Raw genomic sequence first — 13,733 nt, forward strand, 5'->3', positions numbered from 1 at the left:
CCTTCCTTGAGCTGGGTCAACTCTGAATAAGGATATGCAACACCATTGAATAATTTTGCATGTGCCAAGTAACCTTTCTCGTCTCAGCCATGTTGGTGCTACATCGTCGGATTTTGCAGCTCCGTCTGCCAGGTTATAACTACAGTAACGCACAATGATTGTGCGCCACTGTTTGGACTGGTCATAAATGTGCATTAGGGCTCTCCTAGGCGCTCTAGGCACATGAGTCGCACAAAGGGAACCTAGATAATAAAACAACCTAGGTGCGTAGATGCGTACATAAATAAATTCTAATTTTTTCATGGGCACCTAGATGCACCCTAGGTGTTAGGAGAAAGGCTTGGTGCCTCTCCTCACTTAGCGCCTAACACAACATAGATTTTATGTACTGTTATGCATGCACTAAACTATTGGTCCATTGGTACCAAATCCCTCCATCCCTCCAAGAAAGCATGGTCATATATCTTCAGTTCCTTAGATCTCGTGGTAATCATACCTTTGAGATCATAACAATTGAATTTTTCGGGTAGGTGTATAATCAAATTTGATGATTCTTCTCATGCTCCGTCTTGGACAAGAAATATATAGGAACAATAAGGAAAACCATCTGACTCTTTTTCCATATTCATAGCACCATCCTCTTCGATCGCCAAAGCTTCAACATTTACATGGTACGCGTATTGTTCCCTCTTACTAGATGACAACTTAATGTCTAGCTTTTAATAATTTTCCATTATGGAAGACTAATCCGTTTCAGCCAAATCCCTCTTACTAGATGAAAACTTGGTGTCTAGCTTTCAGTAATTTTAGGTTGTTGCAAATTGACTTTCCCTAAATTACGCATATGATTGGCGGTGGTTTCTTCATTGAAGAGATACCATGTTTTATAAGGTGCATGAAAGTAAAAAATTGAAGAGGTGCTTCCTTTAGAAGCTAGGAAAATTGACTATTTGGGGTCTCTACTTTTCTCAAACACTAGAAAATGATGATATATCATCGGTTTCCTCAAGCTCATGTCCATCCAATGGATGTAAATAATGTTGCGAGGCATATGGTCAGACAATATCATGTTTTTACATCTATTTCATATTATTTATAAAATACAAATGATATTGTCAACTAGTTGGCAATTGAAGGTGAAAATAACTATTTAGATTTATCATGTATTAACATCAGTGGTCGCTAAAAAAACCTAAAGTTTGTGGTCCGACCAGCCTTGCCTGATCTGCCTGAATATTTTGATGGGTCGTGGGGGTAACGAGTACAAAATTATTAGAATTTTTAGGCCTATCCATGCACAATAAATTTTTTGGGAACCTTAGGATTAAGCCCGACCTAATAGAATGGTTTGGAGGTAATAAATTCTGATCCGAAGCCAGTAGTTGAAGAATCATAATCTAGAGGTTCTTTTGACTAGAGAATGAATTTCACTGGTCTTAAACTTCTTCCAAATTGTGATAAAATTGTTTCACTTCATAACTATAGGCATATAAGTTTAATTGGTAGAGTGTATAAGATATTGTCCAAACTCTTGGAAGAAAAGATGAAACTAGTTCTCTCTTCCATTGTTACCGATTTCTAAGGAGTTTTTGTTCATGAAAGGCAAATTAGTGATAGAATTTTGGTGTGAAAGGTTGATTTTGAGAGAGCTTTTTATAATATTAACTGGGACTGTGTTGATATTGTACTTCAAAGATTTGGCTTTGGGAATGCTTGGAGATATTAGATAAAATGGTGTGTCTCGTAAGAAAGATTTCTGATCGATTCTTACCAACGGATAAGCAATAAAAATGTTCAGAAGTTAAAAGGGAATTAGACAGGTCAACCCAATTTTACCTTTTATTTTCATCATGGTAGATGAAATTTTATCTAAAGTGGTAAATAAAGCTACTTCAGGTGGTCTTCTATCCGATTTTCAAGTTGTTACAAATGGAATTAACTGTCATAAATCATATTCAATTTGCATATGACTTAGATAGTTTTTCTCGATGATTTTCATCTTTGAAGAACATTCTTTTTGCTTTCCAGTTGGTAATTAAATGGTTCAAAAGTGAATTTTTGAAAAATTACGATAATGTTATTGGGGATGAACATAATGGTGCTTTGTGTGCTGATTTGTTTGGTTGTCAGGTGGTTGATTTTCTAATCAATACCAAATATGTCTGGGATATAATGCTTCAAATATGCCGACTAAAGTTGAGCGCTTGGAGACGAATACACTTGTCCAAAGGTCAAAGATTTATGTGATTAATAGTCTGCTTGCTAGTATGCCCATTTATTATTTATCCATGTTCTAGATGTCTATTTCAGTAGTGAAAGAACTAGAGAAAATCACGCGTGATTTTCTTTGGGGCTATACTAATACTTCTAAGAAAAAAAGAATAAGTTGGGTGAAGTGGTCAAAAGTGAAAAAGCGGGGGTCTAACAACCACACCTAATATTTCGTTTAGCAATATGTATGGACAACTCCAACACAATTCCAAGAGAATCAACTAGACAATCAGACTCAATCAAAAAAAAGTATCCAAGAGTTATATCTCAATTTCACAAATCAATATGCAATCGAACAGATTGAAATCTGTATGCCGGATCGATATGAGAAATAACTTGGATGGTACCAAAAACCAATATCCAAGCGTCAATAAATTCCTGTCCAACAATCAAGGTCAGATTTACCAATTATTGAACTACGCACAACCTGTGATATTTCAATTATATAAAATATAATGCGGAAAAGAAATAACACATACATCAAAAATTTTGTTAACGAGGAAACCGCAAATGCAGAAAAACCCCAGGACCTAGTCCAAATTGAACACCACATTGTATTAAGCCGCTACAGACATTAGCCTACTACAAGATTAACTTCGGAATGGAATATAGTTGAGCCCTTAACCAATCTCACAACTATAGAATATGCAACTACAGAGAAAATAGTTGGATCTGGCTTCAGAATCCCAATGAATTCTTCAATTCGTTAACCTATAATGGTTTTAGGAAAAACATAGGTTAAAGGAGAATCGACCCTAGTATGCAACTAGTATCACACAGGAGGTGTGGGTATTAGGTTTCCTAGTTGGTAGAGTTCTCCTTTATATATCCTTTCAAATTAGGATTTTCTTAGTTAGCTTAGAATCAAAGCATTCATTATTCACCATTAGATGAAATCCTGATTTAAGATGCAAGCTAAGTTTTGCTTGAAACCAAAGAAATATCTCTCCACCATTAGATGAACTTAGCATGTCAAACAAAAATGAAATATACTTCATTTATATATGGGTAACCGTACCAAACCGTGTACATAAGGTTGGCTCAATAACAGTTAACCAAAGTTAGCCATATGAACACTTTTGTCTAATCCACATTCATCTAACACATCTATATCAATAATGATTATCAATCAATCATGAATGATAACCAAAGAATCTAATTGTGTTCTTCATAGAGTTGTTCAATTGTTAACAATCACATAGAAGTATATATGATCAAATTGAAGCAAAATCGGAATGCTTCGAAAGAATCAATTCATGAATATTGATACACGGTTTGCAAAGATTGCATTCCTTAATACATAAATATATTTGTTCATGAGTATGAAAACATATTTTTCCTATTTTAGAACTTGATCCACTTAATTTTGCAAACGGGTACACAAACTTTAGTTACATACCAAATTCAGGTGAATAAGTTCGCAAACAGGTATTCAAACTTAGTTCCCGAACTTCAACAGTTAAATCAGTTTGCGAACGGGTATGCAAGCATCAGTACCCTGACTTAACAGTTGAAACAGTTTTCGAACGGGTATGCAAACTTAGTTTCCGATCATAAATTACGTCAAAACAGATCGCATACTTAGTACGCATACTGTAATGTATCCATACATGGGTTTCAGGTCTTAACTCTCATTTCAATCGTTGAAACATTCTTAGAAGACGACAATGGATGTCTCATACATACCCTTAACTAATAAGCTATTTTCAAGTGATCGAGTGACCTATACGAAATTTTTCGAGTCGACATCCAATGACTGTCTCACAAAAATTATCTAAGATGTTTCAAGGAAATTTCCACATGATCATCTTTTGACATGATGAATGTAGCTAAGACAAAAATCTACCAACACGTATTTCGAGAAATAGATAAGCGAGTTAAACTCAGCTCGAAATATCAAATGTGTATGATACGAAAGACTATATCATATACGACTTTTGTCTCAATAGGAGATAAAGAAATAGAATAGACTTTCTGAGTGATAGAAAATTTTTAGTCTCCACATACTTTTTGTTGATGAAGTTCCTCCGAGTTCTTCAGTAGATCTTCGTCTTTAATTGTAAGCACCGTGAAGTATAAATCTCAACTATACAATCTATCCTAGTCTGAAACTCCTATATGTAGACTAGAAATCAAGACTATATAATTTGATCAACTAAACTTGACAAACAAGCTTGAGATAGCAATGCTTGCGAGTTCGACCGAGCAATGCTTTAACAAAAAGTTATAGTTCTTAAAGCTAATGGAGTTATTGGAATAAAGAAGCTGAAGCTGGTTAATAAATCCTTACATTGCAAATGGATTTGGAGATATGGAAGTGAAAAACACGCTCTATGGAGAAAAATAATTCGTGGAAAATTTGGAGGCAATCCTAATGAATTCCTACCTAACTTTTTCATTTAGAGCTATTGGTCATAATCTTTGGGATAAAATTTTAAAATATCGAGACTTTGTTAGAGATACCACATCGCTCATAATTGTGATATATCCAACTTTTTCAAGTTAGTAGAATATTCTGTTGTTTCTATACATAATTGTACTTTGGAAGATACTAAGAACTGGGTTTTATAGAATATTTTACTTTGAGTAACTGTTACTCAGTATCTTGATGTTGATGGTTTTATTTCTATTTCACATAATCAAGTCTAGAATTCTAAAATTCCGTTGAAGATGTCTTTTCTTGTTTGGACTTTATGTCGTAGAGGTGCTCCTACTTATGTTTTATATGGGGTCGGGATAGTGAAAATAGTCAATGTCTTTTTTTCTCTACCGTTGAAGAATCTCAGAGTCATCTTTTTCTATTTGTACTGAAACAAGAAAAGTTTGGCACTATTTTTGGATAGCTTTTTGGGGTTAATTGGGCGTTTTCATAAACTGTCAAATAACATAAATGGTAATGGGCTAATAAGAAAAGCAGTAATATGGTTAAGAAGATTTGAAGTGTTCTCGTTTTCGCAATTTGGTGGACAATTTGGAGAGAGAGCAACTGCAGGCTTTGTAATCATAAGGATAGAAATTTCTATCAAATTATTTCGATTAAGTACACTATGTTTAATTTATCTTTATATACGAAACTTTGTGAGGGTTATTCGCTTAGTAACTTTTTATTGATCTTATAACTTAATAAATATATATATAATTGAAATGTTATATCTGGTCAAAGTTAGCAGTTTTGTATTGTTTTTGTTCCCTTAACACTCATCAAAGCAATGAGTGTTAATTTTAGATGAAAATTTCCTTTTTGATGCCAAAAAAATAAAAAAACTATTGAGTGCGGAGTAAGTAATAGCAAATTTAGGTATGAAAGTACAACTTTTCGAAATTTGGTTGTATTACTTGGGGTATTTGGATATGTGGATGGAATTAGAAAAGATTACATTTATGTAGGATAATTTCATTTTGGTTTAAATTTGATACTGATCACTTTGTATATATATGACATCCACATAATTGTTTGAATTCTTTTGTGATTATGTGTATCCGTAAAGGTGAAGATTTCATCCTAGTAAACAACGTTTACATTTGTTTAAAGGAAGTACGTTCATGAACTTGTTTTATGAATCGAAAGGGAATGTCTAGGCTTATTGTATTGTTATTCATTGTATATATTTGGATTACCAATATGTGTGAGTTAGTAGAACCGATCGTAACTTGTTATGCATCTTGGTATAACTAGTCACAATGTATGACTTATGATTTGGTATAGTTAGTGTAACCGATCTTAAGTAATCACATGAGTTGATATGATCGATATTTGTTATTGGTGTGACCGATCTTAGTAATTGGTGTGACCGATCACAAAAAGAGTTGTGTAATCGATCCTTGTAATTGGTGTAACCGGTCCTAGTAATTGGTGTAACCGATCCTAGTGACTGGTGTGACCGATCACAAGTAATACCATGAGTACATGGGAAATTCCAATTACAAGAATAATATCAACTATGATTAATTCTTTTGATTATTTAAAAAAAAAATTAAGTTAAGTTAAACAAGCTTACCAGTTTCGAAATCCATAAAATGTAACGTGTGCGTCGTCGGATACCACCTTTCTATCAGTGTTGTCGTAAGTTTGTTGTTATATTTTCTAGGCTTCAAACTATAAAGCGCACGCCAGAGATATCTGTCAACCCTTTCTCGGACTTGAGGGGATATGCCTTCATAAACAACCTTTCTGTCTGGAAATCCACCTCTCATTCTATAATAACTCTCAGACTGTTCGTAATGCCCCGACACATGACCTTGAACTAATGATTGAGCAGCAACGATACTCGGCGAAGCAAAGTCTGCTTCCCAATTTTGAGAATAGTCTATACCTACTGGAGGTCGTTGTACCGGTTCGTTTCTTCGATTTCTTCTCTTCTTTAGAGTATTCGTCGCCTTTCTTATTAAGTTGCTCATATTGCATTACAAAAAACTTTGTTTAGAAGAAGGAAATAGTGGTGGCGTGACTGTAAATGAATTCAGTCGAAGAAATTTATAGTTTTGAAAATAATATCGTTGAAAATACAGGCGTTAGATAATTCACCATTGGCGATTTAGTTTCTAACGCCCGCGTGTGCGTGACAAACACGTGTGTTTGTGTCTTGCACGCCCACGTTTGTGCTACCAATGCCGCGTTTGACGTTAAAACGCGGCCAATATATAAGTCACCCACACCAGCCAATGTCCCAAATTCTGGCACCTGATCAGCCATAATGAAAAAACCTCTTTGATAATCTACTTGGCTCATAAAAAAATAAATTTGGGGGCAAGTTAGGGTGGAGGTTTGGAGGCACTAAGCATTTTCGTCATTATAAAATGGGCGGCCTTTAACAATAGAAAACTAACGCCACGTTTGTACCGTCTGACTACAAGCGCCATTAACGAGATTTAAACTCTCATCACCGACTTTTGCTTCATTTAACGTGGTTTCCCATCGAACCTCGCGCCCACTTCAGAAAGGACACTTAATTCACACTGTTACCCAAGTTCATATTTTAATTGGTTATAACTAAGTTGACTTATCTCCTTGATAACTCCTTCAACTTGATAAAAGAGTTGAAATTTGAAAACTGTTTAATAAACGGAAACTTTATCAGATGTTGTTGAAGTAATGTGCGGTTACGGATTTTGCCTCTAATTAATGTGCAATTATAACCAAGTAGACTTATCAGATTCGCGCCATGTGAAGTCGCAAGTGGTTGCTCAAGTGATATTACTATAATGGAACTCAATATTAATTTGTCTTCGTCGCATATTGCCGATTCATGGATAGAATGAAGATATATGGCCAAGTATGCTAGGCCAAATTTTGGAATATGGAGAGAAAATAAGATGGAGAGTTTTCAATGAAAAATGTTAAACTTTCAAAACTGGGATTCTAGTCCTGAAAATATAATATCTCCTATTGTACTAAAAACAATGTTTTTGCCCATTCATGTCAAGTATTCCCGCAACCATTTTGTTTTTGCCCATTCATGTCAAGTATTTCGGCAACTATTTTGTTTTTTCCCATTCATGTCAAGTATTCCGTCCCCTTAAATGTATTTTATTCCAATTTATATAGATTCTAATTTATAACGAGAAAAAATAGTTTCTTCAGTATGATTATTTCTCACTTTTTTCCATAAAATATAAATTCTTTTCATGATCACTTCTCGTTTTTTTTTTTTTTTTGGACAATCAGCATATTTCAATTCATTCAAATCAAAACAGTGATTACATGTTCGTTTACAAGAATAATAAAAACATCAAAATAATAGATAATCAAAACCCTAATACAATTAAGGACATCAATTACAAGTAGATCGCGAAGAAAAAAACGACAAACCTAGGAATAAGGGAGAGATGATGGTATATCCGGAAATAAATTCCGACCATTTAATCTGATTGTATTCTTCTTCCATAAGAGATGCTCCTAAAACAAAGGACTTTGCCCAAAAAAATTTCGATCCACACGAACACGGATGCACGATGTCGTGATAAATCGTCGATGTTTTTGAATCGGAAATATCAAGCCACGAACCAGCCATTAAATTTGAAGAATTCTCCCCACAACGACAAAGATAAATCGCCTCAAAATGACGAAAGGAATATGTCAAAAGACACCGAAAAAAAGATGTAAAAACATCTTACTCAATTACCTAATATCAAAAAGTTTAAAAGAAAAGCATCCTTGCTGAGATCCGGTCCAAAAGAACTAAATCTGAGTAAGACGGCTCTCGAGTTTTTTTCCTTTTTTTGAGAAAGGGAGATGAAGAGAAAGAAGAAGGAGAAAAGAAAGCTCTGACGTACTTGTTTACTTCTCGTTATTTAGTTAGTTGAATGGATGCTTGAAATTACAAATTGTGGATTTCATAGTATATAATTGAGAAGTAATAGACACACCGATGCGCTCACCGAAATTTATCCCATGAGAAGTATCGACGGAAGAGATTGAAACTTCTCAACATCGAGATTAGTAATGGGCATAATGGATCCACTTTTTATTTCACGCATGGGACCCACTTTCTATTTCACGCGGGACAAATTGTGATGTGTTCTTTTTGGTGAGTCTATTTTTATTGTATATAATTTTATAAAAGTAGCAAGTCACCAAAAAAAATTAACTTCAATTGAGTTGTTTTCTGGTGCCATAATATCAAGATAACCATGTATGTCATTAAATCATAATAAATTAAATATGAATATATAAATAAAAATAAATGTAAAAATTCACAAACAAATTACACAAACCCATTACCATAGAGCCTAATTCCTTCACTATAGTGGCTTGACCTGCATTGAGTCCATCAAAAGTTACTCTGACCTAGATTGATTTCATTTCTTTCACAATTTTTTTAGTGAATTAACTAAGTTACCAGATCTAGGTCTAGTGTAGGATGAGAAATCAAACTGCGAATCTATTGTGTCAGCTAAAACTAAGGCTTTTTCACCGCCTACTATTGCTCCGCGTATGCATGTATGTGGTACTAGTACGGCATTTTAAAAATCCTTTCTTTGTTCTTATCAGATGTCACCGAAGGGACAAGTTATTTTTCAATTCAACTTGGATTCATTTCACTAGTTCCATATTAAAAAAAAAAGGATAAGAAAAACGGAACCCAACTCGGATCAGTGCAAGTTGGAAGAGGGCCGGCTCTTGTAAGACTACACGGTAATGGAAATCAAGGCACTGATATCGTCCGAGTGACTTTACTACTATATTACAGTGACACCGGCAGTTCTAATTGGCATTACATTTGGAAAAGATATAATTGGCTAACATATATAGACAGTGTTTAATGGACCATGCAAGGAACAGGCCAAGAAAAGAATCACAATAATCATCTATATCATTACAGTTAGTTGTGTATGAAATATTCTCTCCATACAAATTCTTTGAACTATTAGCATTTTTAATGTAAAAGAAACCAGAAATCCTATAGACAACTCTCTAATTAGTTTCATCCCGTGAAAGGGACGCTAAAGAATTTATATATCGCATGACTAAAGATGGAGGAGCTTGGCGTATAGAAGCTCATTCCAGGTGTCTTGCAATCCAGGCAAACACCAATGTGTGCAATCCGCATAGTGTACTGGGTTCGCTAACTGCTCCGGCGTCAGTGGTTTCCACTGATTCTTGTAGATGGACGTATGTGCATCTTTCCGATATTCTGACAATTGAGTGATGTTTAGAAATGTAATGGGTACCTTACTTTTGCTAAAAACATCTTCGATTACTCTCATTATGCTCTTACGCGATCCAAATCCCCAGTAGGATGGATCTTCGATTGGACTCGTTTGGTTGTAACAATTCCCATCTGTATCACCTCCCCATTCCGAACTCCTGTAATAGGACATAGAAAAATGTGGATGTAAGTACTCATTATGCATTACAGTCTATATCTGGATCACTGGATGGCTGAATGTCCAATTCAGATACAAGTTGAGATCATATCCTGCAATGACAATAAACTTTATTATACCTTCCATGGGAGGGTGACATGCCTGTAAAGAAGACCCTTGTTTTGTTACGTTCCGTATTTGTCTCGACCCATTTAAGCAAAGTCTCCATTGCCATTCGATATGCATCTCCTGTTTCCATCTCAACTATATCTTTCTTCTCTTGTTCGAAAGATCCAAGCCTGAAAAGACAAAGACATCAAATATGTTCACGTTCATTAACAATTTTGAACAAAAATATACACATAACCGACCATCCAAAAAATGGAGCACTCACTTAAACATTTTAGTTAGAATGATCTCTTACAGTATCTTAAATTTTGAGCCTGTTATCCACCATATGTATGTATTAAACACCAAAATGTCCGCACCTTTCCAATACTCGCTGAGCTTATTTATAGTTTCCTTGCGAACAATTCTCTTTTTTTTCTTTTGAAGGTTGGCACGATTGTCAGAGTTCGATTCGAGAAGAAACGGAGCCCAGTGAAATTCAATTGTTGCATTGTAGTTCTACACAATTTGATCCTTGAGCATTTTATAATCCCTCCTTGCAACCAGGTACTTATATATTGATAGATAGTTGAGATTTAATTACCTCAGCTCGGAAGACAGTGAAGGATTCGTAGGTTGTCATGGACTTGGAACGTTCTGGAATCAATCTTTGAAGGAGACACACGAAAGAAAAGAACTGACCCCGGTTTAGAGAGTCGCCTATAAACAGCATCCTCTTTCCTCTAAGCTTCTCCAGCATAATACTTGCACTGAAGCTATATTTATCGGTAAAGTAAGTAATTATAAATCAAGCTTAATTCATTAATTTTCAATCCTAAGATGAAATTAATAGTCAAGAAGCAAGCATAGCTAACCTTGGAAGGGAACAACCATGGGGTTGCCATTTCCAAAACTGGTAACTGTTATCAGGTCTGCCATGTGCTTGACAAGAAAATTGTTGTTGTATGTATGGACATTCGGATTCTTCATAAAGCGGCCGATTCGGTTCATCCCATACCCATTTTCCACTAAACAAATCACACTCCTCTTCAACTCCTCCTACATGATCATCAGTCTTTGTTGGCGCCAAGGCTTCGGAATTAAAAAAACACACTTAATTAGTTAGTCATTCCAAAATCTCAACAAAATAAAAAGATGAAAATCTCACCTGTTTTTGTTCTGGGCATTGGTGATATTGATGGCGGATTCGGTTGTTGAGGATTATAGAAAGGATGGGGATTTACCGAATCTTGGTCAAGATGGTGTTGACGGCTTTGCTGAAAATTTGATGATACAACAGTAGCTCCATCGTGTTGCTGTATACTGAAGAAACAATGTAAATCTTCACCATAAATGAAGACAACTGCAAAGAATGTAAATCCTAATATACCAAAAGATAGAAATGGAGTTAAACCTCTACCATTGCTACTACTTCTATTACTACTGTGTTTTCTTAGCAATAGAGAAAAACAAGACACTACGGGACAGCAGAGTTGTTTCATTCTCTTGATCTCATTCACTCACTCCCTCTAATCTCGGTTTGTGCCTAGTTTTCTGGATCTTTTTTCTGAAAGTCCTAGGATGAAGCAGCGTTGCCTGCCATCTCCTTCTCATGTGACCCAGATTCAGAAGTTTGAAATACGGACATCACGCACTTTCTGCACCACAACGTGTGTATTTAATCTACAAACGGCAGGGGATTTAAATAATTCTACTTTTCTATCTTTTCACCAAGCTAATTAGTACGTTTCTGTCCGGTGGTCATTAAGAATGTTTGAATCATGTACCTGCAAAGTAGAAAAGACATCAATGATGGAGTTTGGTATCTCGAGGTAGTTTACTTGGTGGTATTTTGTTTTTTAAAGCATCATTGGTGGTATCTAATGTTTGCGTAAAACTTAGACGGTTATGTAAACTGGTAGTGTCTCAGCTTCAAAGGGAAGTCCTATTTCCATGAATAAATGGAAATGTAGTATTTTCTAAGACAAATGGAGAACATGCCACTAGATTTCCATGGGATCAAAAGGACGTGCAACCCTAGCACGATCCATTTCAGATCTGTCGGTCTGTGATCTGAACATAAATTATGGAGTTGCAGCTAAGGCTAAATTTTTATTTTATGATTTCAATAACTTGAATGTCAATGTTGGTTTGTATCAAGGTCAGGTTTTGTGGGTGTGTTGTGTTTTTTTTTTTTGTGTTGTTTTTAAATGAAAAATGGGAATAGCTACTAGCTACTATTTTAATTAAGTTTGCTCAAGTCACTGCTTACGTGATCGTAATCGCTTAGAATCCAAACTGGATTGAAAAGATTCAAGTTGTAGATGTTTATATACGTGCGTTTAAGAATTTAAAATCGGTCCGCGAGTTAAAACCCCAAAGATGTCACTATCCATACACAAAAACTCCAACAAAATAAATTGTTCACAAAAATCCCATTTAATATAATTGGTCTATATTACCCTCTTAGTTTAAATCACCCCAACAAAAACAAAAATCAACCCCACTTTAATTCTTATTATATGGTCACCGCCAACAAGCAACGCCACCTTCTACCACCGCCACCGACCACCACCGTCGCCGCCGCCACCACCTCCGACCGCCGCCGCCACCACCGACCCCCACCGACCCCCACCATCGACCGTCACCGACCCCCACCGCCGCCGCCTCCGACCGTCACCGCCGCCGCCGCCTCCGACCACCACCGCCACCTCCGACCACCACCGCCACCACCGACCGCCACCACCGCCACCGACCACCACCACTACTGACCAAAATTTAGATGAAACCGATTTTGGTTTCATCATAAATCCGATGAAACCGATTTTGGTTTCATCATAAAATAAGATGAAACCCTAATTGGTTTCATCAGAATTCAACTATAAGAAAAATTCAACAAGGATCTTATGTTGCAGTTGTCTTGGATACAACAACATCACAACAACACACATCCATGCTCTATGCTACAACACATATTATCAACTGCCAGGACCACCATTGTCGACCACCGCCAACCACCACCGACTAAAACCAGCAACATCGCCAACACCCGCCGACGACCACCACCACCACTGACCAAAAATTAGATGAAACCAATTTTGGTTTCATCATAAATACGATGAAACCGATTATGGTTTTCATCATAAATAAGATGAAACCATAATTGGTTTCATCAGAATTCATCAGTAGCTGCACTTCATTTAAGCTTCATTTCTTCTCTAGTTTACACCATCATCTGCTATAACTCAGCTCTACTTTCATCCTCCGTCTATCCACAACATCACCATCTGCTTCATTGACCGTTTCAACTTAAAATCAGATCCCTCTTTTTAACTCATCAGAGATCCTTCTAATTTGACTAAATCGTCTGTTGGTTAAGGTACATTAAACGATAGCTTCATTAGTTAATCAAACTTAAGAAACTTCTGAAACTCGTGCTTGAAAAATATAGACCTACAACTATTTTTTAGTCAGAGAAGAATAAAAAAAGATAAGCAGATACAAGATAACTTTGTTTGTGTTTTAAGGATATGCAAGTAACCGGCTCT

General features: G+C 35.8%; 1 protein-coding gene across 2 annotated transcripts; it reads right to left on the reverse strand.

The window, feature by feature from the left end:
- Positions 1–9,564: 9,564 nt before the first annotated feature.
- Positions 9,565–11,815, reverse strand: LOC113362201 (protein trichome birefringence-like 33). 2 transcript variants are annotated; one of them, XM_026605156.1, is made up of 7 exons: positions 11,606–11,742; positions 11,354–11,501; positions 11,061–11,277; positions 10,790–10,961; positions 10,502–10,704; positions 10,218–10,376; positions 9,565–10,078 (listed from the first exon to the last, which is right to left on the reverse strand). In XM_026605156.1, exons 1-7 carry the CDS (start codon positions 11,606–11,608, stop codon positions 9,739–9,741), a joined length of 1,242 nt encoding a protein of 413 aa, XP_026460941.1. In that variant the 5' UTR covers positions 11,609–11,742; the 3' UTR covers positions 9,565–9,738. The 2 variants fall into 2 exon arrangements, with proteins under 2 accessions (XP_026460941.1, XP_026460940.1); XM_026605155.1 differs by having other exon boundaries at positions 11,354–11,815.
- Between the last annotated feature and the right edge of the window lie 1,918 nt (positions 11,816–13,733).

This window comes from Papaver somniferum, chromosome 3, assembly GCF_003573695.1.
Source record: "Papaver somniferum cultivar HN1 chromosome 3, ASM357369v1, whole genome shotgun sequence".
NCBI classification, from domain to species: Eukaryota; Viridiplantae; Streptophyta; class Magnoliopsida; order Ranunculales; family Papaveraceae; genus Papaver; species Papaver somniferum.